This window comes from Hermetia illucens, chromosome 7 (genome assembly GCF_905115235.1).
Source record: "Hermetia illucens chromosome 7, iHerIll2.2.curated.20191125, whole genome shotgun sequence".
NCBI lineage: Eukaryota > Metazoa > Arthropoda > Insecta > Diptera > Stratiomyidae > Hermetia > Hermetia illucens.
The window spans coordinates 3,169,004-3,192,934 of NC_051855.1; the positions used below are offsets into that span (position 1 = coordinate 3,169,004).

Consider the following 23,931-nt stretch of genomic DNA (forward strand, 5'->3'; position numbering starts at 1 on the left):
CAGAATTTGGCCGTACCCAATGATGGCTCTCTTCTAGTTACCAAATTTCATAAAAGAAAGATATGATTCTCGAATTTCAAAGGGCGTCCAAAGTTGGCCCTGCATTAATTAATAATAATAATAATCGTTGGCGTAATAATCCAATTGGATCTGGACGTTGGAGTGTGTTAGAGCATTTCATTGAAAACTATAACGGTACGCTACAGGACTACGATACAAAGTAGGAAAGAATTCGGTTAACATTGTGTTTGACCTTGATTTCTGCCCTGATTTGAAGGAGGTACTTATTCACTGATGAGTCAATTGATATTCGACAGTCATGATAGCGCTATGCCAACAATGAGATTTGAACCATGACTTCTCATTGTGACAGCTTGGCGTTCTAACCATTAACATAACAAATCGGATGCTGGCCGTTTCAGGTATGAAAGGTTTTGTTTGTTTCTTCTATAAGTATGTTTGAGTGCAGAAATATCCCATATGCACCTATATACGTATATTCAGTAAGTAAAGCTACTCAGTCTTGTGATATTGATATTTAGTATTTCAGGTTGCAGTAAATTTGCACGGAAAAGACAACTTTGACAACTTTGAGAGTCATTTTATTAATAATAAATAGTATGATTTGGATCAAACTTGGGGATATTATAGTGTATATTCCTAAAAAAATTTGTACCTCTAGGATAAACTAGGTTTTTAGTCAATTTTCCCAAAAACATAGTAATATACTATTATTAACTTAATTTGAGTGAACATCTATATGGAGAGTATTTTGAGACTTGGACACCGTATAGGGGCAGCTTCATGATTTATTTTCAAAATTTTGGTTGGGTAGTTTCTGATAATGAGTCCGTGGAAGAAATCATCACTTTCTACGCCCCGCGACTGGCTTCAGAAAATACTAACCATTCGTTTCACACCCAGTATAACTACATTCGGTAAAAACAAATGTTACACTCCCTTGCAGAGTTCACTCCGAGCCATCGAAGTGAACAGACTTCGGCGCTACAGAAAATTAATTCTGAAAATTGATAGTGAGTGGTGATAGTTCTGGTAGTGCGGGACAAGACGAACAGAGAAGAATACAACTGCAGGGAGAAGCAGATACTCAAGGAAGTATCGTTCTGTTTCGTTATACAGTGCAGCTCAAGATTATTGAGACACTGCATAGCCAAGTGATAAATTTACTAGTCACGTTTTTTATCTTTTCAGTGAAGTACAGGAGGAAGCCACGCAGGACGGGCTTGGGGACAGGATGTCCGCCAAGAGAACGAAATCGATTCTGCCGGACGAAATTTCGTCTGAAGAGGAGGGAACAACGGGCCCTGCAACGATGGTGGAGGGGAACTCGAGCCTCCTTATGAGAATAGCAGAGCTGGAGCACGAAAAGGCCGACATGGCCCAACAGTTGGAGTGCCAGTTGGCATTTATCAAGGAGCTGCAGCAGCAGATGGCTGAGTTAAAAGCAGCTAACATGGCCGCGAAGCAGCCGGTCCAACATCAGCAGGAGCAACAGCAGCAGTTAATTGTACAGCAGCGGCAACAACAGCAGGAGCAGAGGAAGCAGCAGCGGCAACAGCAGCAGCAGCAGCAACGACAGCAGCAGCAAAGCGAGGAAGATGACGGCATGTGCCCGGAGATAATCATCGAGGAGGAGGAAGGAGACCCCTTCAACTTCGTCGTCCGGAAAAAAAAGGCAGCGAATAGGACTAAGGTTAGTGCCACCATTGTTAGTGCCCCACCAACCACCCCAAAATCCTCTCCCCAAGCAGCCACCCCTAAGAAACCCAAAATTCCACCGATAACTGGGTACAGGCTAAATGTACCGCAGTTCCTACGACTCATTAAAGAGAAAGGGTTGAAAGCAACCCTGAAGAACACGAGGGCTGACAAGACCCTCATCTTCGCCGAGACGGTAGAAGACCATCCTGAAATTTTCGCTCTCATAAGAGAGAAAGGGCTTCACGCCACCACCAGCACCCCACCGACCCTTAGAACCAAGTCGCTGGTTATTCGCGGTCTCCACAGGGAGACAGATCCAGCAGACATATTGCGGGAACTCAATGAAGATTACCCGATTACTTAATTACGCGCGCAGATAAGCTTCTGCACAGCCAGAACCCGGCACTCCCGATGAGGTCACAATCGGGACTTTTCATAGCCACCTTCGAGCCCTCCCAAAAGCTCAGTGAAGTACAAAAAATTAAATATATACTTCACCAGAAGATTTCGCTTGAGAAAGTCAAGCCAATTGAAGAAGTGCAGTACTACAACTGCCAGAACTTCGGCCACATTGCCCCTAACTGCTCCATTGTGCACAGGTGCGTGAAGTGCGCAAAAAAACACGTCCGCGGGGAATGCCCCACACCATCGGCGGAGGCGCCGCATTGCTGCAATTGCGGCCAGACCGGACATCCTGCCAACTACCGCGGATGCCCAGCATACAAAGATATGGTTGCCAGAAGGGAAGCTGGCAGGGCCCGAAAAAATGCAGAAACGGCGAGGACCAAGCAAACGATGACACAGATGTCACAAAGCTTGTCCCGGCCAGGTGTATCATACGCCCAAGCAGCTAGGAATACTCTTCCTAGAGCTGCACCTCAAGCTCCACAAGGCAACAAACTGGCCTTCAAGAACTTGGTCGATAGCCTCGCTTCCGCCCAAACGAATGAGCAGCGGCAGATTGCCGCAATCCAACTACTGATGAACTTATAGAGTTAAATAGTTACATTTAACTCTGCGTCCCTGGTCTCACACGCCCAACGTGCCACTGCCCAAGCGTTGGTTGATACTCTGAAAGCAGACATATTTTGCGTTTCGGAGACCCACCTAAACCACAGACATAATGTCAATTTTACCGGATATACCACTATTTGGCATAACAGCAACACGGGCGCTGCCCTTTTTTTCAAAAAAGACTACCATTTTGAAGAAGTCGTCATCGAGGGCTTACTAGTCTGTTCCGCTGCAGCGGCAATACTTAAAACTACCGATAATAAACGGATTTTGGTAGTTTCCGTTTATTTCAAATACAATTCCCCAAGTGAGCAACTGGGCCATGACTTAAGTCTTGGGCGATCTCCAGTTAAAATCAAAATATCTTATCTTCGGTGGCGACTTTAACTCACGGCACAAATCCTGGGGCGATAAGGCAGAAAATTTAAATGGAAAAACCCTGTATAACTGGATCCACGACCCTTTCACGCCAGCCAACCTTGAGGTGGTCTCGCCAGATTCGCCGACAAGACCCGCTAGTCAATCCATCATTGACTTCTTCCTGCTGTCTGATGAAACCAAGCAAAGTTTTCAGGTAACTTCCTGTAAAACGTTGCCAGGTATGTCCGACCATTTTGGAGTTGAACTCAAAATGGCCTCAACTTCACAACTGCAGAAGCGAGTTAAGATAACCATCAGGTCATTCGCCCACACTGATTGGGACAAATTCAAGTCAGATTTAGCACCAAGGCTGAACTTGAAGAAACTCGCTACAGATCGCAATCTGTCGGACAAAGAAATCGACGAAGCAATCATTTTGGCCACGGACGCCATCAATACTGCTACACGCAGAAATACCAGGCTTATCAAAGTCGATGAGTTTGTATACAACAAACTCCCGCATGACATCATGCTACATATGAAGGTCAGACAGATTTGGCGCAGGAACCTCAAGCGCAACTTCCATAAAAATGGAAATACAGTTAATGCTGAATACAAAGCATTGCTCTCCCGGATTAATTGCCTGAGTACAATTATCCGGGAAATGGTGGCGCAATTCCACAATAAAGAATTAACCCGTAATCTCGCAGATATTAAGCCCGGGCCAGATATGTTTCAACATATAAATAGGCTAGCGGGGAAAAATAAGTCCCGTAATTTCGTTCTTACCAGGAACAAGGAACCAATCTGCGGAGACGCTAGAAAGGCGCAAGTCCTTGCGGAATCATTTGAGTCTCAGCTCAATACCCCTCCGCCTCAAAGTAACCCGGCAATAGTGTCGATGGTTGAAACAACTATCGCCGACTTTGTCTCTAGGCATTCAAATAGATTAGTCACATTCTCCCAAACGAACTCCTCGGTAAAACCAACGGATTCGCAACAATTCCTGAGTTTATCACAACTCACCGCCTTGACCTCAAACCTAAACGGTAAAAAATCAGCCGGACCTGACGAAATTCCTAATTACGTAATTAGGCAACTTCCCCGAGTCTCCATCAAATTTTTGCTGGCAGTATTTAATAACTGCATAAATAATGGCTATTTTCCCACCACCTGGAAAGTAGCTAAAATAATTGCGATCCGGAAAAAAGGCTTCTCTACTGAGCCTAACAACTTTAGACCCGTTTCATTACTATCCAATTTAGGCAAACTCTTTGAGAGAGCATGGACAATCGGGCTAGTCCAATATTGCAACCTCAAAGAGATTATACCGAACCATCAGTTCGGGTTCCGCAGCAAGCACGGAACTCAACATGCACTTAGCTACCTTCACGACACCGTCGTAGCAAGACTTAACGTCAATAATAAACCGACCGTAGCATGTGCATTAGACTTAGAAAAGGCCTTTGACTCCGTATGGGTAAACGGACTAATCTACAAACTGATAGATCTTGAGTTCCCAATTCCGATCATTAGAATTGCACTAAGCTTCTTCGAAAATAGATATTTCTACGTCAGTGTGGGGAATGAATTCTCCGATCTCTTGTCGGTAACATCGGGAGTACCGCAAGGATCCATTTCTGGACCCACCTTTTATAATACCTTCACGGCTGACGTCCCAACTCCTGAGACCGGCACCGAACTCATTCAATATGCCGATGATACTCTCATCTTCGCTTCAAGCCTCCACCCCAACAGGGCAGCCAAAGCGGTCGAGAGATATTTGAAAGACCTTGGCAAATATTACCTGGCATGGGGCATTAAGATTAATGAGGCCAAAACGCAATTCTGCACCTTCCGGAGGAAAGCTAGATACTTAGGTTCTAGAGGAATCCATAGAAAAGCTAAACGCTTGAAAATGAAGATCGGAAACACTATAGTGAGCAATTCCCAGACCATCAAGTACTTAGGAGTTAAACTTCACGAACTCCTTAAGTTCAAGACACATCTTGAGCTCGCGATCGGTAAGGCACGCGGTGCATTCAGTAGGATCTACTTTCTTCTTCGAAAGAAGGTAGGACTCAGCACCAAGGCCAAACTGACTCTCTACAAGACCCTGATCAGAGCCATTATCTGCTATGGAGCGCCCACGTGGATCACTTGCTCCACCCGAACCATGTCCAAATGTGAGGCATTCGAACGCCGGATATTAAGATACTGCACTGGTCTTTCCTATAATTGGAAAACCAAGAAGGTTGGAAAAAACGCCGAAGTATATCGGCGCGCCAAGGTACAACCTCTTCGAGAATTCGTTCTCAACTTGGTGGAACGGTTCTTCGAAAGAACGGAGAACCATCCAAATCCACTAATCCGGCAACTCTGCCAACAGGGTAGCAACTTCCCATTGGCCAACTTCCTAAGGCCCTGCCAAATAGTGAGCGAAGCTCTTAAACCCGCCATCCTTTCCCTATATGATTCTCCCTGCCTGGTAGGGGTACATCGAGGTTAAGCACAAGATATGTAATGTGCTATTGTAATAGTAGGTTAAGTATTTATTGTTAGATTAAGTTAGATTAAGTTTAGACTTAGTTAGTTTTAAGTATTTTAAGTAAGTAAGTAATGCCTTCTGGCGCTTTTAGTGCAAGCGCAGTCTTTTAAATAGTTCAGTTGAATACAAATAATTGTGAAGATATATGTATTAAAATTAATACAAGTAAAGTAATAATTTACACAGAAGGTCGGGTAGGCCAAACAATTGTAATAGCCACCCATTGAAATAAAGTTAAGTTAGTTAAGCTTAATATCTAAGCTAGAAAGTAATTAATACTGTATTAGAAGTAAGACACTATGGTAAATAAAAAACTTAAAACTTAAACTACACTCCCTTGTGAATGTATGAGGACCCCCTCTTGAACTCAACGTAGAAAGATATAACTTACTACATGTGTGGCAGTTCCCACCTTCTCACCAATTATTGTGTCAATCGCTAGAGTCGTTCCTTAGAAAAGTGCGTATGACAGACAAACAGATAGGCATAAAGCCATTGAACTAATTTTAATAAGGTTTTGTTTTACAAAAAAAAATGAAACAATGGACAATAATAACTCGGGCTCCAAACTTAGCTTTTGTTTCTCAATTTAATTCCCGGCAGGGTTCCACGCCTGTTTGGTTTTATTTTTCGAGATTTGGAGTGCACGCCTAGATTAGAGGCTCCTGGAGTTTAAGAAAATCCCTTGCTTGTAGTAAAAACCAATTAGAAGAGGTCGAAATTTGTGCGCTAGCAACCTGAAAATTTTGAAACTTCCTTTGGTTCACAAACGACGGAAACTGGACAACCCATCCAATAATAGCTACAACCGTTTCCGAGAAAAATGTGTGTGACAGACAGACAGTAAACCGATTTTAATAAGGTTTTGTTTTAAAATTAAGTCTTTAAAAATGATTTGGTCGGCATACTGCCCAGAATTGGTGTTGATCAGAAAGCAAAAATGGTTATGGGTAGGTCACATATTGAAAAATGGCCACAAATCTATTGCGGGTTGTGTCATGCAATGGACTCCGCGATCACAAGATGACCGACGAATGGATTACCCTAGAAATATATGACATAGAATAGTAGATAACTGCAAATTCCTTGGAAAATCTTGAAGGGTGTTCGGGCACATTATCAAAAACCGACAGCGACGACAAAAAGGTTGCAAGGGTCATCAGAGCACTGGATTTTCATTTACACATCCACATTGGGAGTTTCGGGCATAATTTCACTCAATTTTCCAACACGCACACACAAAGCGGGCTACGTGTAGTACTTTAAATTGATCGATTATACAAATGTATGTACTTAGTGTAGTCATAAGTTCTGTTAGTGAAAAGGAACACGTCAGCCATTTATTAACCAATAGATTGAAAAAACGTTTGGTGCTGGAGTGTCGAAAAATTCGAATGCGTGGTCTATCGGGATATGTTGGGCACAGTAGTTCGATTTCTCTGGATACCTTTTTAACTATTGGATATTTTCAACAAGTCTCGGTTATTGCCCTTCAAGTAAAAAAACCAGGAGTGGTTGGCCGAGAATGTATCTGATTTAATTACACAGTGAATTTCAATTCCTTGAATGCCAGTTCTGGGCCGATTTGGAGGGAGCGATGGTCTGTAAGCCTAAGCTATTCGTCAAGAAGAGCTATCGTCACAGCCGTGCGGAAATTTCAATCCGAAGGACTGCGCAAATCGATCGACGAATGGTTTAAGCGTTTAAGGCGTTGTATACGCTAATGAAAAGGGGGCTTCTTTTGAGAACAATTTTTTACCCTATACCGAGGCGAAAAAATAAAGACAGATTGGGAACACTTTCTGAAAGGGTTTGGCAATAGCTTACTGGAATTTGTTTCCATTGTTCTTGCACTGCTTCCCAAACAATGACTAAACAAGTCGGGAATCCGGAAGCTCAGCGCTTCAGGTATGAAAGGTTTTGTGTATTTCCTTTCTAAAGAGATTTGAGTGTGCATTTGTCTCATTAGCATGTAGCACGTAAAATATACATATATTATGTAAAAATTTCCACTTTCAAGTAATATTTACATTCATAGTCTTGAATTTGCAGAGAACGACAGTTTTGACCTAGTATAACTTTGTTATTAATAGTGTGATTTTCACCAAATTTGGCAGGATTATGCTCTACATTGCTGCAAAATTTCATGATTCCAGAGTGAACTTAAGGGGGGTTTTCCTGTCAATTAATAAAAAATCTAGTAATGTACTATTATTAACTTTATTTTAACAGGTATCGGTATGGAGGGTATTTCGGAGCCTAGGCACCATATAGTGGCAGCCCCCTGATTTTTTTCAAATTTTTCGGTTGGGTAGTTTCGGAGAATGGGTTCGTTAAAAAAATGACCACTTTCAACCCCCCGCACGCCCCACCTTTTCAACAAATGTCAAAACTAACACCGGCTTCGAAAAGTACTAACTGAGAGCTTTAATTTGATACCCCACATGACTATATTTGATGAAAAAAAAATTTACATCCCCCTTTTGCATGTATGGGGACCCCCCTTAAATTAATCATAAAAGGATGTAACTCACTATATGCGTGAGCGTTCACAGTTCCCACCTTTCTACCAAATTTGGTGCCAATTGCTATAACCGTCTCCGAGAAAAATGCGTGTGACGGACAAACAGACAGACAGACAGACAGACAGACAGACAGTAAACCGATTTTAATAAGGTTTTGTGTTAAACCTTAAAAAGATGGCGGTGAACTGTATTCTCTGTAAAAGACTTTTTAGGTAGGCCCAGAGATTTTCTATTGGGTTAAGGTCTGGGTTTTGTGCAGGCCGGATCAAAAAATGTCTTCTGAACCACTCTTGCATTTGTTTGGTCATGTGTTTTGGGTCTCTATCATGTTGAAACGTAATCCTGTCACAAAACCTTATTAAAATCGATTCAATGTCTGTCTGTAATGCATGGGGTAATACATAAAGATGCGTTAGACCAATTTATCAATGCGCTAACGATATAAGATGAACATTCTGGACCTAAGCACAGTAAGATATTGGGATTCTGGATAGTACCACTTTCTTTCTTGCCACACTGATGGCAATATCCTTATGCACTCTGGAAAGCCGAGGGGTAGAAGACGCGAATCCCGTGTCGGGTTGCATCTGGTTGCCACCGCAAGGTGCTCTCTCTTGATCTGGGAGTTAGTTTCTGATTGACTTTTAACTGCAAGATTCCGGAGGAGATAAGGGAGCATCAGATTTGGGCAGTGCTATGCACCAAAGATGACTTCCGATTTAGTGGAGTTCAGAGGAGGCTTTCTAAAGGTGACATTCTGATCCAGATCTGAATGCCAAAGCGCGTCTTGGCGACTGTTACGAAGATGATAGGAGGTTTGCGGATTTCTGCAACTTCTACCACTTCATCATTAGTGGCACGTTATTCGAAGACAGAACTTGCGATAAGTTCAGTTGAGTTTCAACTGACTGACACCATACGATTCGAAAGGGATAATCATCTAATGGTCGCTTACGTGTTGCGTCCACCCCTTCTCGGAGGATTGAAGCGCTGCGACCCGATAAGTCGAACATCGACCGCTTGTATGATCCAGCTATCGCTGGGAGAGCTATCTCGCTGATCAGAGGGCAGATATAGTGAATAACATGCCTGAGAATATCGATGGGCATTGGGTTGCCATCGAAAATGCTCTTTTCACGGATGCTATGCAGGTCGTCTGCATTGTCCCGAAGTAGAGTCATAAGATCTGACTGACTGCGGAGCCGTGGAAAGGAAGAGATGGAATTCTTTATTGACCGCTGTGAGTGATGGCGGGCGTGAAGCGTACGAACTCCAATACCGAGCGAAATCGCAGAAAGTTAAGCTTATTTCTTCTTTTCTATGGCTTCCATACTCATACGCTTCAAGGAGCGGCGAGCTCATTACTTGCTTATTGTTTTACCCGCAACTCTGCAGATCTCCTTGGCGGCTTTTGCAGATAACACATTATCTACCCAAGGCTTGTTCATCCTGGTCTGAAAGTTTCCTAGGTCTACCACCTAGATTGTCCCCAACAGTTTTGCACTTTTTTTTAGCCTCGGTCGATTTACTAACTCCGTATCCTTGGCTAACTTGGCGGGTAGATTTCCCATTGTTCAGCAACTGCTTGACTCTTGTTTTAACCTTCTCCGGTGGGGATTTCATTATAATTTTCGGAATATAGTAATGAAATAAACAAAAAAAATTTTACTGAATAAAAAATAAAAATCTAGTACAGTTTAATAGCCAACAGAGGCACGCCCCAGGGTGGTGCTATCTCACCTGTGCTCTGGTTAATAGTAATGGACAAAATTTTACGTACATTAGACAGCAGCGGGGTGAAGGTGGTGGCGTATGCCGACGACTTGATGATATTAGTATCAGGGATGTTTCTGTCCATTATGAGCGACATCATGCAAGGAGCGTTGCGAAAGATGTGCCTGTGGGCCGCAAGATGCGGACTCAGCATAAACCCAACCAAAACGCAACTGATGCTATTCACTACCAAGACAAGGATACCTGAATTCCATCTACCACGGCTGAATGAACAAAGATTGGTTCTTTCCTCTAATGTGAAGTATCTGGGTGTAATCCTGGATCCTAAGCTAAATTGGAGGTTGAACATAGAACTGAGGGTTAGAAGACCTGTATAGCCTTCTATGCCTGTAAGAGAAGCTTTGCAAAGAAATGAGGTCTCCGGCCGAGGATGGTTCTCTGGATGTACACCGCTGTAGTGCGTCCGATCCTGACGTACGGCTCTATTGTATGGTGGTAGGCTTTGAAGAAGAAATACAATAGAACGAAGCTTAATAGGATTCAAAGAACCGCGTGTGCAGGTGCTACGGGGGCCCTGCAGTCTTGCCCGGCAGATGCTCTCAATGTACTCCTGCATCTCCTCCCCCTTGACCTCCACATCAAATATGTTGCAGCGTGCAGTGCCGTCAGACTACGTGAGTCCGGATGCTGGGCAGCGAAGTCCTACGGCCACAGCAACATTCTAGATGAAATACCTCGAGAAATCTGGGCATCCCCCACGGACTATGTCACACGCAAGCTGAACTTCACGAGAAAGTTTGCTGTGGACCTTCCAACCAGGGCAAAGTGGAAGACCGGCGGCGTGTTGCAAGACTATGACACGGTATTCTTTACGGACGGATCAAAGATGGACTATGGAGTCGGCGCGGGGGTTTTCTCGAATACACACAGTGTATCCAAGTCGTATGGTCTCCCAGGTTTCACCAGTGTATTCCAGGCGGAAGTACTGGCGATATTGGAAGTCTGTCGATGGCTGGAGCGTGATTCGAGCCCCAAGCGTAACATAGCCATTCTGACCGACAGCCAAGCGGCCATCAAGGCCTTGTACTCAACGACGACATCTTCCCGACTAGTGGGGCAGTGCAGAGACGCGCTTAACCGTCTGGGCGAGACGCTCAAGGTCACTCTCCTCTGGGTTCCCGGGCATAGGAACATAGAAGGGAATGAGCGGGCTGACGGATTGGCCAGGCAAGGCTCTGCTCTTGGCAGTCCCTCGGGGAACACAGTCGGTGTTCCGCTGGCGGCTGTCGGGGGCCGAGTCTACTCGCACTACCTAGCAGCCGCGGGCCTGAGATGGCGAAGGCTTACAAGCTGTGCCAAATCAAGGAGAATTTGGCCCGCTTATAACATAGCCCGATCACGAGAGCTCCTGTGCCAGACGCGTGCAAATGCATTCAAGATTACGGCGGTCTGCACGGGGCACTGGCCCATAGGGGACCATGCCGCTAGGCTCGGCTTACCCTACAACTCGCATTGCCGAAGCTGCGGAGAAGGAAGGGAAACCCTCATGCACTTTCTCTGCGATTGCCCGGCTCTGGCTCGAGTCAGGCTGCGGACACTGGGTAAACCATTCTTTGGGGACCTCAGTGAGATTTCTAGTTACAGGGTCGGAGAGCTGCTTTCCTTCGTGAATGCTACGGGCTGGCTCTGAAGATCCGAGCCAGCTGGACTCCGCTTCCCTCTTCCTATAACAACAGTCACGGTCTTAGGAGTTTGTGGCATCAAAACGGCGCACCAAAGCGCTAATTGGGCTCCTCGGAGCGGCCACTGATACCTACCTACCTACCTTAATAGCCGAATATATTTTTATCTTGAAAAGGCTGAAGGAAATAGAACCTATAGTGTATACACTATTTTATATTTATTCACTATTTTTCATCCGTATAGAAAAGAAGAGAATGTCAAAAGTTGCAATTTTGTAAACATTGACTCAGTTTTGAACTTAGCTTTATATTCCTTAAATGAGTACTTACCATGGATGCGCTAATGCTTGTTTACACGTATATCTTTTCTCCACACTGACACACATTAAATTTTGGATGAAATCCTTAGCTGAATCACTAATTTCGTCCCAATATGGTGAATCGAATTCAAACTCTCCTGTAGGCGTTGGATTAAAAAAAAAACAAATAAAAAAATACAAAACATTAGAAACTGGAAAAGGCAGTGCCAAATATTGCTGTAAATGGAAGTTTACATTCAAAATAAGATAGAAATGGATGCCAAGGATCTTTGTCCTGCAATGCAACTTTAAGTTTTACACACCTTTTAAAATTTGAGCAAATAAGTTGGCATCATTTTCATCGTAGAACGGCGGATAGCCGCATAGCAATATATACGATATAACTCCTATACTCCACACATCCACTGCTTTACCATATGGTTTTTGTGCTAGAACCTCAGGCGCCACATACCCCGGTGTTCCACAGGCTGTTGCCATGATACCGGAGTCTTCCATTTTCGATAATCCAAAATCACTAATCATTATTTTGCTATCTTCCTCTTGACTATAGTAAAGGAGATTTTCAGGCTTCAAATCACGATGGACCACTCCTTGTTCGTGCATATAATCTACTGCCTCTAGAACTTGTCGTATTAAATCAGACGCATCTTTTTCAGTGTATGAACCTTTTTCAACTATTCGATCAAATAATTCACCTCCGGTTACTCTATGAAACAAAAGTAGATAGAAAAAGTTAAGTATGTCTTCATAATACTAAACAAATATTAACTGAAAACCTAGATTAGAAGAATATTTACTCAAATTCAAAAATCAAAATCAAGTTTATTATAATATCAACATCAGAAGTTTACTAGAAAACCGATATGAAATTTTTCCCTGACCCGATATTCGGTGATAAGGATTACTTAAAATTACTGAGCATAATGGCGGAGGCAGCATCTTGCAGTTGTCATCATCATCATTAACGGTGCAACACCCGGTATCCGGTCTAGGCCTGCCTTAGTAAGGAATTCCAAATATCCCAGTTCTGTGTCGAGGTCCAAAAATTCGATATCCCTAAAAGCTGTCTGGCGTCTGACCTACGCCATCGCTCCATCTCAGGCAAGGTCTGCCTCCTCTTCCTTTTCTACCATAGATATTGCCCTTATAAACTTTCCGGGCCTGATCATCCTCATCCGTACGGATTAAGTAACCCGCCCACCGTAACCCACTGAGCCGGATTTTATCTACAACCAGACGGTCATGGAATCACTCATACATTTCGTCATTATGTAGCCTACGGAATCGTCCATCCTCATGTAGAGGACCAAAAATTCTTCGGAGGATTCTTCTCTCGAACGCGGCCAAGAGTTCGCAACTCTTCTTGCTAAGAACCCAAGTCTGCGAGAAATACATGAGAACTGGCAAAACCATTGTCTTGTACAGTAAGAGCTTTGACTCCCTCGGACGCCACCTTGTCGTGGTGGGGGAGCCTGTAGTAGTTTACTACTACACTAAGGGTGTCCAAAAATATGAATATGGAAACGATGGATTTAAACTCTCCAAGTGGTAAGAAGTCACAGACTTCGAATCCATTCGCGACCATGAGCAATCATGTCGCGGCCGAGGCGCGGATTTTGGAGGCCTCACCACATTCATACTCGCCTACAGATCAATCTGTAGAAGGCATGCTTTCCGACTCAGTGGAAAGTTTGCACTTGGTGCCTACGGCGAAGTTAGCCAGAAAGGAAAGTACGGAAACTCTCAAATTGGGAGAAACTGGAAATCCGACTACGGCCGGCCCGTCCGCGGTACTACAGCCCAAATCTATCTGCAAGCGGAAGAGGAAGGCCCGGCAGAAGGGAACTTCGGCCACTAAGGAGGGGGGACTACAGGCTGAATCCCGCCTGTCAGAACCTTCTCCGCCATCCTTACCGGGAAGAGCGGAAGAACGGGAAGCTGGTGACGTGGACGCTATTGGTTCAACGCCAGTATGTGGAAATGGATCCAAGCGGTCCGAACACCGTGAACCTGGAAAGGCCCTAAGCCGACGGCAGAAGAGATCACTGCGAAGGAAGATGAAGCACCTTGGGAATGAGGACATGGACGTGGCTGTACCACTAGGCGCGGTAACGCCCAGAGAAATCGGACACAAGGAAGCGGAATCTCCGGCGGAAGGTGGGGATAAACTGCAAACCCCGGTAAGATCCACACTGGACGCACCAGACTCTTCTGTCAGCGACAATAGACTAAATTTATGTCGAAAAACATAAAGATTGGTCAAATCAACGTGCAGCATGCCAAAGCTCCCTCCTACCTGTTGGCAGAGAGAATGACAAAGCTGCAGGATTTCCCTTATATCTTCCTGGTGCAAGAACCGTGGGTTCGATTTAACAGAATCTGTGGCATTGGATCAGTAAAGGGGGCTAGGATCTTCTACGACGAAAGATCCATAAGACCGAGAGCTTGCGTCCTGATGTCAAGACGGTTAGAGGCAACTATACTGAGACAATATTGTTCCCAGGACTTAGCTACGGTCATCATACAATACCAAATAAATGGCGAGAGGAAAAACATCATAGTTGCCTCCGCTTATTTACCCTATGATTCTTTGTATCCTCCACCGACGCAAGAACTTAGGGATCTGGTGGCGTATGCAGAATCAAGTGGTCTCGAACTCTTAATAGGTTGCGATGCGAATGCTCAACATATTTGTTGGGGCAGTAGCAAATGCAATCCAAGAGGAGAGAAGCTATTTGATTTCATCACTTCAGCTGGTCTTATGACTGCAAACGTAGGGTGCGCCCCTACGTTCGTGGGACCGAGAAGAAGCGAAGTAATTGACCTAAAAATCTGTACCCCAAAATTGTTAGAGTTGATTACACACTGGCGAGTGCTAGACGAGGTCTCACTGTCAGATCACCGATATCTAGAATTCAATCTGACTATTGCGGGCGAACAGTCTGCAGTACAAAGACGGAACCCTAGGAAAACGGATTGGGCAAAGTTCAATGAACTTCTTGGCAATAAAGTACAGTTCCCTAGGCGACTAAGGACTCCTTTGGTGCTGGAAGATGACTTGAAAACTCTGAACTGCACACTTTTAGAGTGCTATGAAGAGGCTTGTCCTATTTCCCGAGGCCAAAGCGGTAAAACGGTTCCCTGGTAGAACCGAGAACTGCAAAAAATCTGGAAATCAACCAGGCGACTTCTAAATCGTGCTTGCAAAAGCAACAAGGACGAAGACTGGTTAAATTTCAGGAACTCACAACGTGAATATAAGAGGCTCGTGAGGTGCTCGAAACGAGACTCCTTTAGAGCGTACTTCAAGGCTTCAAGGCTGTGCAGTGTCCTCAAAAAGGATGAGTCGGCCAAGTTGGATTTTCTTAGAAAACCCGACGGTACTTTCACGATCTCCAGACTGGACTCAGTACAGACCCTCCTGGAAGTACACCACCCGGGAGAACGGGTGGGAGAAGTGGTAGGGGGAGAGTTGACGGTTCTTGCAACCCCTTCAACACGCAAGCGTTGCAAGGGGAACTGGAACACTGCGAAAGCGGTTGTTATCCATGAAAAGGTGAGAGCTGCCATACTGTCCTTTGAACATTTCAAAGCACCTGACATGGATGGCATCTATCCGGCAATGCTAAAGGAGGGTATGGAGCATTTAGAGCGACCTCTAAGAAATATTTTTCGAGGATGTCTTGCTCTGGGCTATGTGCCTTCTTCTTGGCAACAGGTTAAGGTAGTTTTCATATCGAAACCTGGGAAAGATGACTATTCTAATCTAAAGAACTTCAGACAGATCAGCTTGACTTCATTCTTGCTGAAAGGTTTGGAGAGACTGGTGGAGCGTCACATTCGTGGAAACGCACTTAGGTCACACCCACTTAGTGAAAACCAACATGCTTACCAACGTGGAAAGTCCTGTGAGTCTGCTCTTCATTCTTTGGTCACAAAGATAGAGGATGCAACTTTGAATGGTAAGTACGCGATGGGGGTGTTCGTGGACATTGAAGGGGCTTTTGACTGTGCGCCTTTTCAAAAACTTTGTGATGCCGCCAGAGCGCATGGTGTTGATGATGCTTTAATTAAGTGGATCCATACTATGCTAACGCAAAGATTGTTGTGCGCTGAGGTAGGGGTCGATCGCTACCTGACTACGGAAGCGACGAAGGGCTGCCCCCAAGGAGGTGTGCTTTCGCCACTTCTGTGGAGTATGCTGATCGACTCACTGCTATGCGAACTGCAAAATTTGCCAATACACGCTCAAGCTTATGCTGATGACGTGGCTGTACTTGCTGTTGATCGGGATCTTGGAACGGGGTGTAGGAATATACAGCGTGGCGTTGATTTGATAGACAGCTAGTGCCTTAGACATGGTTTGTCAGTTAATCCAAATAAAACCACAATGGTTTTATTCACAAAAAGGAGAAAACTGGATGGATTTTGTCGCCCTGAGATGAGGGGTACTACCCTTCAACTCTCCGAAGAAGTGAAATATCTGGGGGTCACTCTAGATAAAAAACTTCTTTGGAACAAATATGTAGAGGTAAAGATGAAACGAGCTCTCACAGCTTATGGCTGTGCAGACGGACCTTTGCCTCGCGCTTTCAAAGCACTGCAATTAGAGTAGCTCATAGGCTAATTCGATTAGATCTATGGGAAAACAACGGATGTGGGGGGCACAGAGCGTTGGAAGAGTTACTAGGAGGACTGAATGCAGTTCTTACAATGCCTTCCGATTCTCGTGTCCCCATACATCTGTTTGGTAGAAGATATGTAGTTACCCTGAAGCGTAGAGAGGACTGGGAAGACCCAGAGGAATGCGTGGCGGGATATACGGAAGTCTTCTACACCGATGGCTCAAAAACAGAAGAGGGTTCTGGAGCCGGAGTCTACCTATCGAATAAAAACGAGAAGTGGGCTTTTCCTTTGGGATAATATGCAACGGTTTTTCAAGCCGAAGTTTATTCGATCCTAAGGGTGGCAAACTGGGTGATTGACGAGCGGTTGAAGGGCAGGCGCATCGCAATCTGCAGTGACAGTCAAGCTGCACTGAGGGCATTGAGCAGTCCTTTGATCACCTCGAAAATCGTTGAGGAATGCAGAAACCGTTTGAGCTCTATGTCTAGATTCAATACGGTGGAACTACTCTGGGTACCTGGTCACTGTCGTATAGAGGGAAATGAAATCTCGGACGCTTTAGCGAAAGAGGGGTCAATCTCCCCTATGCCGGGACCGGAGCCAGCAATTGGAGTATCAGTAGCATTGGCTAGATCTGTTTTCAAAAACTGGGAACATGTTTCCCATAACGACAGGTGGCAGAGCTTAAATGCTGCTCGACACACCAAACTTTTCCTGCCAGAACCCAACATACTTACCGCAAAGTTTATCCTGTCGAAAAGCAAGAGGACTTGCAGGTGTATTGTGGGCATTCTGACAGGCCATAATTCACTAGCTGGGCATATGTTCAGAATAGGAATTACCGAAGATGATACGTGTCCCTCCTGTAATGAGGAAGCGGAATCCACGGAGCATTTCCTATGTGAATGCCCCACCTATGAACGCATCAGGCATCAGATCTTTGGTGCCGATGTCCTCCAATTGCGACGGGTAGCATCACATCCACTAACGGAAATCCTCCGATACGTTAACGAATCCGGAATATTCCGTTAGACGGGGGAGGCGAGTACAATGGGCCAACACGGCCTGAGTACTCAGAAGCTGTAGCTTCTCCCCACCATACACACACACACAAGAGCTTTGACCCTATGATGGGACGTTTCGAGCGGAACAGTTTTTGTAAGCTGGAATAGGCTCTGTTGGCTGACAACAACCGTGCGCGGATTTCATCATCGTAGCTGAGATAGATAGGAGAAATTATCAACGGTCTCAGAGTTGTATTCTCCTATCCTTATTCTTCCCGTTTGACCAGTGCGATTTGATGTTGCAATTGTCACCTACACAAAAATACTAACGACACAAAGACATCATGGCTCCCAACAACTGGTAGCGAGAGCCAAGAAAGAGATCTGACGATAGTAAAAGTTCTAGTAATCAAAAAAATAACGCCCCGAACCTATAATCAAAAGGACTGCGAGAAAAGATGGCAATTTCTGAACTACATAATACATCCTTGTGTGGAATAGTCAATTAATTATCGGCACAAGTTAATTCACTAGAGAGGATGGTCCTCTTCCGGAAGGCAAGGGCAAATGAACCGACGGTGCTTAACAAATGTCCAACTTTCTTAGAAATAATGATGGCTCCCACCATCAGGACAGGAGAAATTCCTACATTTTATCACACACCACCGAAGCCCTAGACCGCCGAAAAAGAGTTAGGGACAAGCAAACGTCTAGTGTAGCACTTTCAGCCCACGAGAAAGCGAGCACGTAACCGATAAAACGGAAATGAGACGCGAAGAAGAAATCGGGAATAGAGACAACCGGGGTAGATGTCAAATCTATCTCGTGCACTAGAACCAGCAGCACACTTATCAAACTTGGATCGAGCACTGGAAAAAATAACACGTTTTGTGCAATAGTGCGGAGCATCGTGGGACCGAAATCAGATGTTTCCTGTCTTGAAACAACGTCCAGCCTTGAAATAAGGGTTTAGGCTTGACTTATGGACAGGGAAGACGTAGAGGACAGATCAAACGGAATTACCTAAATGTAATCAATTTTAAGATAGGACTCACATTTGTTGGCCCCAGACGAAAATAACAAAACCAATTAAGGAAACTGGAAGCTCGGCGCTTCAGATATGAACAGTTTTGTTTGTTTCTTCTATACGTATATTTGAGTACAGAACTATCCCACTTGTACCCAGCCCGTAAAGTATATGCATTTATCATGCCAGACTACTCACTTTAGCGTGATATTGATATTTAGTACTTTTGGTTTCAGTCAATCTACCCGGTAAAGACAACTTTGAGCTGCTATAACTTTGTTGGTAATAGTATGATTAAACACTAAAATTTCTATAATATTACTACATTCTTATAACTCCAGGATAAACTTAAGGAGGTTTCTACTCAATTTCCCCAAAAATATAGTAATATACCATAGTAGTTCGAGGTTGGAGACCGTATAGAGGCAAGTGCAGGATTTTTTCCGTTTTTTTCGGTTGTGTAGTTTCTGAGAATTGGTCGGTTAGAAAAATTATCACTTTCAACTCCTCAGACTCCTTGCTTTACCAGCAAATGTCAACATTTAGACTGGCATCGAAAACTACTAATCAAGACTTTTTATTTGATACCCCACAGGACTATATTCGGTGAGAAAAAATTTCACAATCCCCTTTTGCATGTATGAGGACCTCCCCCCCCTTAATCTCAACGTAGAAAGATGTTACTCACTGCATGTTTGGGCGTTGACAGTTCCCACCATCTCACCAAATTTAATGTCAATCGGTATAGCTATTTTTAATAAAAGTGTGACAGACAGACAGACGGACAGATGGACAGACGTGTGAGGAGTGGCCAGATCTCCCATTAGACGCGACCCCAGCTGGCGGATTGGGGCATACCTATTGATGTGTAAATATGTGTTCATGCACTTTTCTTTTCTGACGGTGCATGGGCTAGTGTTTGCTCATCTTTGGTACGCGGACCAAAATGGCTATGGGAAGGATACCCAGAACATAAAACCACCATAGAAGACGAGAGAAGGAGGAAACTTACGGTGTAGGGGCTCGGAACCCCAGTACCGGCGGCTTTTGGGAGTGAGCAAGCGGGCTCCCGGTCGTCGATATCCCTCGACCGCAGTGCCTCGGTGGTGGACAACTTGGCCACCTTGGCATATAATGTTACAAGTGATTTGGATCTGGAGAAGGAGGTGTTCAAGCGAAGTACGACCTTACCGAGGACACCAATACCAAGAGCAAACAAAGATGAACTAAAAGCAGCTTTTTGGACAACAAAAACCGTGACAACACCCACCGCACATGTTCAAGATGCTCGACAGCAGGAGGTGCTCCAGGAACAACGAAGGGATCCATTCAAAAGAAGCTCATCAACTTTGAGATCTCCACCAATGCCAAAGATGATGAAGGATAAAGTACAGCCAAGGGAGCAGAGCCCCGATCCGGAGGAATTACCCTTCACCCAGCTGTCCAAGTTTATTAAGGAGAAACACAACGTGCACCAAGCCATAAAGAATATGGTGAGGGCTATTAGAGTCCTCTATAATAGATCACAGATGGAGGAAAAGAATAATAAGGATACGCCGAACCCCGCTGTGCCAACAGTATCACAAGCGATCCAAGTGACGCCTAACCGTACTACCATCGAATCCCAGCAAAATAAACGAGTACGTGAAAAAGAAGGGGATCCTTTAAATAATTAGCTGTCGTCCAAGAGAAAAAAGGCGGACAGGACATTCTGAAATCCAACACCAACAGCTCATCATCATCATCAACGGCGCAACAACCGGTATCCGGTCTAGGTCTGCCTTAATAAGCAAATCCAGACATCCCGGTTTTGCGCCGAGGTCCACCAATTCGATATCCCTAAAAGCTGTCTGGCGTCCTGACCCACGCCATCGTTCCATCTTAGGCAGGGTCTGCCTCGTCTTCTTTTCCTACCATAGATATTGCCTTTATAGACTTTCCGGGCGCGATCATCCTCATCCATACGGATTAAGTGACCCGCCCACCGTAACCTATTGAGCCGGATTTTATCCACAACCGGACGGTCATGGTATCGCTCATAGATTTCGTCATTGTGTAGGCTACGGAATCGTCCATCCTCATGTAGGGGGCCAAAAATTCTTCGGAGGATTCCTCCCTCGAACGCGGCCAAGAGTTCGCAATTTTTTTTGCTAAGAACCCAAGTTTCCGAGGAATACATGAGGACTGGCAAGATCATAGTCTTGTACAGTAAGAGCTTTGACCCTATGGTGAGACGTTTCGAGCGGAACAGTCTTTGTAAGCTGAAATAGGCTCTGTTGGCTGACAAAAACCGTGCGCGGATTTCATCGTCGTAGTTGTTATCGGTTGTGATTTTCGATCCTAGATAGGAGAAATTGTTAACGGTCTCAAAGTTGTATTCTCCTATCCTTATTCTTCTTCGTGTTTGACCAGTGCCGGTTGATGTTGTTGGTTGATTGGTCTTCGGTGCTGACGTTGCCACCATATATTTTGTCCTGCCTTCATTGATGTGCAGCCCAAGATCTCGCACCGCCTGCTCGATCTGGATGAAGGTAGTTTGTACATCTCGGGTGGTTCTTCCCATGATGTCGATATCGTCAGCATAGGCCAGTAGTTGGGTGGACTTGAAGAGGATCGTACCTCTTGCATTTACCTCGGCATCACTTGTCACTTTCTCGAGGGCCAGGCTAAAGAGGACGCATGATAGCGCATCCCCTTTTCGTAGACCGTTGTTGATGTCGAATGGACTTGAGAGTGATCCTGCTGCTTTTATCTGGCTTCGCACATTGGTCAGGGTCAGCCTAGTCAGTCTTATTAATTTCGTCGGGATACCGAATTCTCTCATGGCCGTGTACAGTTTTACCCTTGCTATGCTATCGTAGGCGGCTTTAAAGTCGATGAACAGATGGTGCAACTGTTGTCCATATTCCAACAGTTTTTCCATCGCTTGCCGCTGACAGAAAATCTGATCTGTTGCTGATTTGCCTGGAGTGAAGCCTCTTTGGTATGGGCCAATGATGTTCTGAGCGTATGGGCTTCTCGGGCCTAGCAAGATAGCGGAGAATATTTTATAGATGGTAGTCAGCAACGTGATAGCTCTATAATTGCTGCACTGTGTGATATCTCCCTTTTCATGTATGAGACAGATAATGCCTCGTTGCCAATCGTCAGGCATTGATTCGCTGTCCCATACCTTGAGCACAAGTTGATGAACCACTTGGTGTAACTGGTCGCCTCCATATTTAACCAATTCGGCTGTAATTCCATCGGCTCCTGGCGACTTATGATTTTTTAGCCGATGAATTGCACGGACTGTTTCTCCTAAACTTGGCGGTGGCAGTATTTGTCCGTCGTCTTCAGTTGGCGGGACCTCCAACTCGCCGATGTTCTGGTTGTTCAGTAGCTCATCAAAGTACTCAACCCAACGCTCTAATATGCCCATTCTGTCGGAAATCAGATTTCACTCTTTGTCTCGGCAGGATGAGCATCGAGGTGTATAAGGTTTCATCCTGCTGACTTGTTGGTAAAACTTCCGCGCCTGGTGCGGTTGCTCCCTGTACTTTTCTAGTTCATAGACTTGTTGGTGCTCCCAGGCTTCCTTTTTCCGTCTGTGAAGTCGCTTCTCCACTCGACGGAGTTCGTGATAAGTCTCTGCGCGTGCCCGCGTTCTTTGAGAATGCAACATTACTCGGTATGCGGCATTCTTCCGTTCCGTTGCCAGCTTACATTCATCGTCAAACCAGCCGTTCCGACTCCTTTTGCGGCTGGGGCCAAGTATCTTTGTGGCCGCATCCATGATGACGTTCTTCAGGTGATTGTGAAGATCATTTGTTGATGCTTCATCTCCAGGTCCTCAGTTGACTGCGGTTATTGCGCATCCATTTCCCTCTTATAGGTGTCGCGGAGGGTTGTGTTGTGAATGGCTTCAGTGTTCACTCTCACCTGATTGTCAGAGGGGATTCTAGGTGGTATTGTTATTCGAGCTCGGAGCACCATGCCAACGAGATAGTGATCCGAGTCTATATTGGCCCCCCTATATGTTCTGACATTCATCAAGGCTGAGAGGTGGCGGCGTTCGATCAACACGTGGTCAATTTGGTTAAAAGTGGTCCCCTCTGGAGAGGCCCACGTATGTTTGTGGACCGCTTTCCGCGCAAACCAGGTACTTCCAACAACCATTTCGTGTGACCCTGCTAATTGAATAGTCTGCAGTCCGTTATCATTTGTTTTTTCGTGTAAGCTATGAGAGCCAACGTATCGCCTGAATACGGGCTCCTTCCCTACTTGGCTGTTAAAATCCCCAAGTATGATTTTGATATCATATCTGGGACAGGCTTCGAGGGTTCGTTCTACTGCCTCGTAGAAGGTATCCTTCTCCGACTCTGCAGTCTTCTCTACTCCGAGCACATGGTTTACTGGATGACCGCTATAATATATAGTGTAGTGGCTCTTCTCCAGGAAACCGGTCCCTGTCCATCGCATCTCTTGCAACGCTGTTATATCAGGGTATCGGCTAGCTGCTCGTCAGCTTCATCTCTGTACAGGCAGCGCACGTTCCATGAGAAAATGCGCAAACCGTTATTCCGTGTTCGTTGCCGGGTCCGTCGTTTTAAAATCCGTCCTGTCCGAGGCTCCTGTTGTGGCTTCGTAACAAGTTGTTTTCGGTGTAGGGTTGTCAGCCCTACCCAACCCCCAACGTGGAGGACTAGTTGGTACAATTTGTCCCGTTTTTAGGCGCGGGAGACTCGCCTTCATCCTTCTCCGTCTGCAGCTTTTCGTTAAGAAAGAGTTCCCAGCGGTCACCACGTGGAGGTGGAGATAGGGTTTGGTAGGAGAGCTGTTGGTGTTGGTTCAGCAGGCATTTCCCAGGTTTTATGCTCCATCGTGGGTACCAATCCACGTTTCGCCCTGGGACCTATACTACCCTTTGACCACCAACAGCTCAGAAGGAGGAAAACGTACAACGAATCTAGGAAACTCGACCAAGACGAAGGAAAACGATGGATGGACTAAAGTTACCAACAAAAAAGCGAAACGAAAAGCTAAAGTGCGAACTCGTCCAGATGCGATTGTTATCTCCAGTAAGGGCAATCTGTCCTACCCGGAGATACTCAAAAAGGCCAAAGCTGATCCCGACCTAAAAGATCTGAGCGGAAATGTGAACAGAATCCGCAGAACCCAGAAAGGGGATCTCATGTTCGAGCTGAAAAGATCCAGCGGTGGCAAAACTAATGACTTTCGCACTCAACTGAAAAACTCACTTGGGGAGAATGCCGCAGTGCGTGCCCAAAAACATGAGATCTATATACAATGTAAGGATCTCGATGAAGTGACATCGAAAGAAGGAATTTGTACTGCCCCGAAGGAGCAATTCAAGTTGAAAGAACTTA

At 45.1% G+C, this 23,931-nt stretch overlaps 1 protein-coding gene across 5 annotated transcripts in view; it reads right to left on the reverse strand.

Annotated features, from left to right (window-relative positions):
- LOC119660774 (calcium/calmodulin-dependent protein kinase type 1) overlaps positions 1–23,931 on the reverse strand; it is a 396,728-nt gene that overhangs the window by 42,002 nt on the left and 330,795 nt on the right. For all 5 annotated transcript variants that reach the window (XM_038069548.1, XM_038069544.1, XM_038069545.1 and 2 more), the window contains 2 exons: positions 12,208–12,611; positions 11,916–12,042 (listed from right to left, as the gene is read on the reverse strand). In XM_038069548.1, coding sequence (XP_037925476.1) covers positions 11,916–12,042; positions 12,208–12,611 — 531 coding nt within the window. The remainder of the gene's footprint in view (positions 1–11,915; positions 12,043–12,207; positions 12,612–23,931) is intronic.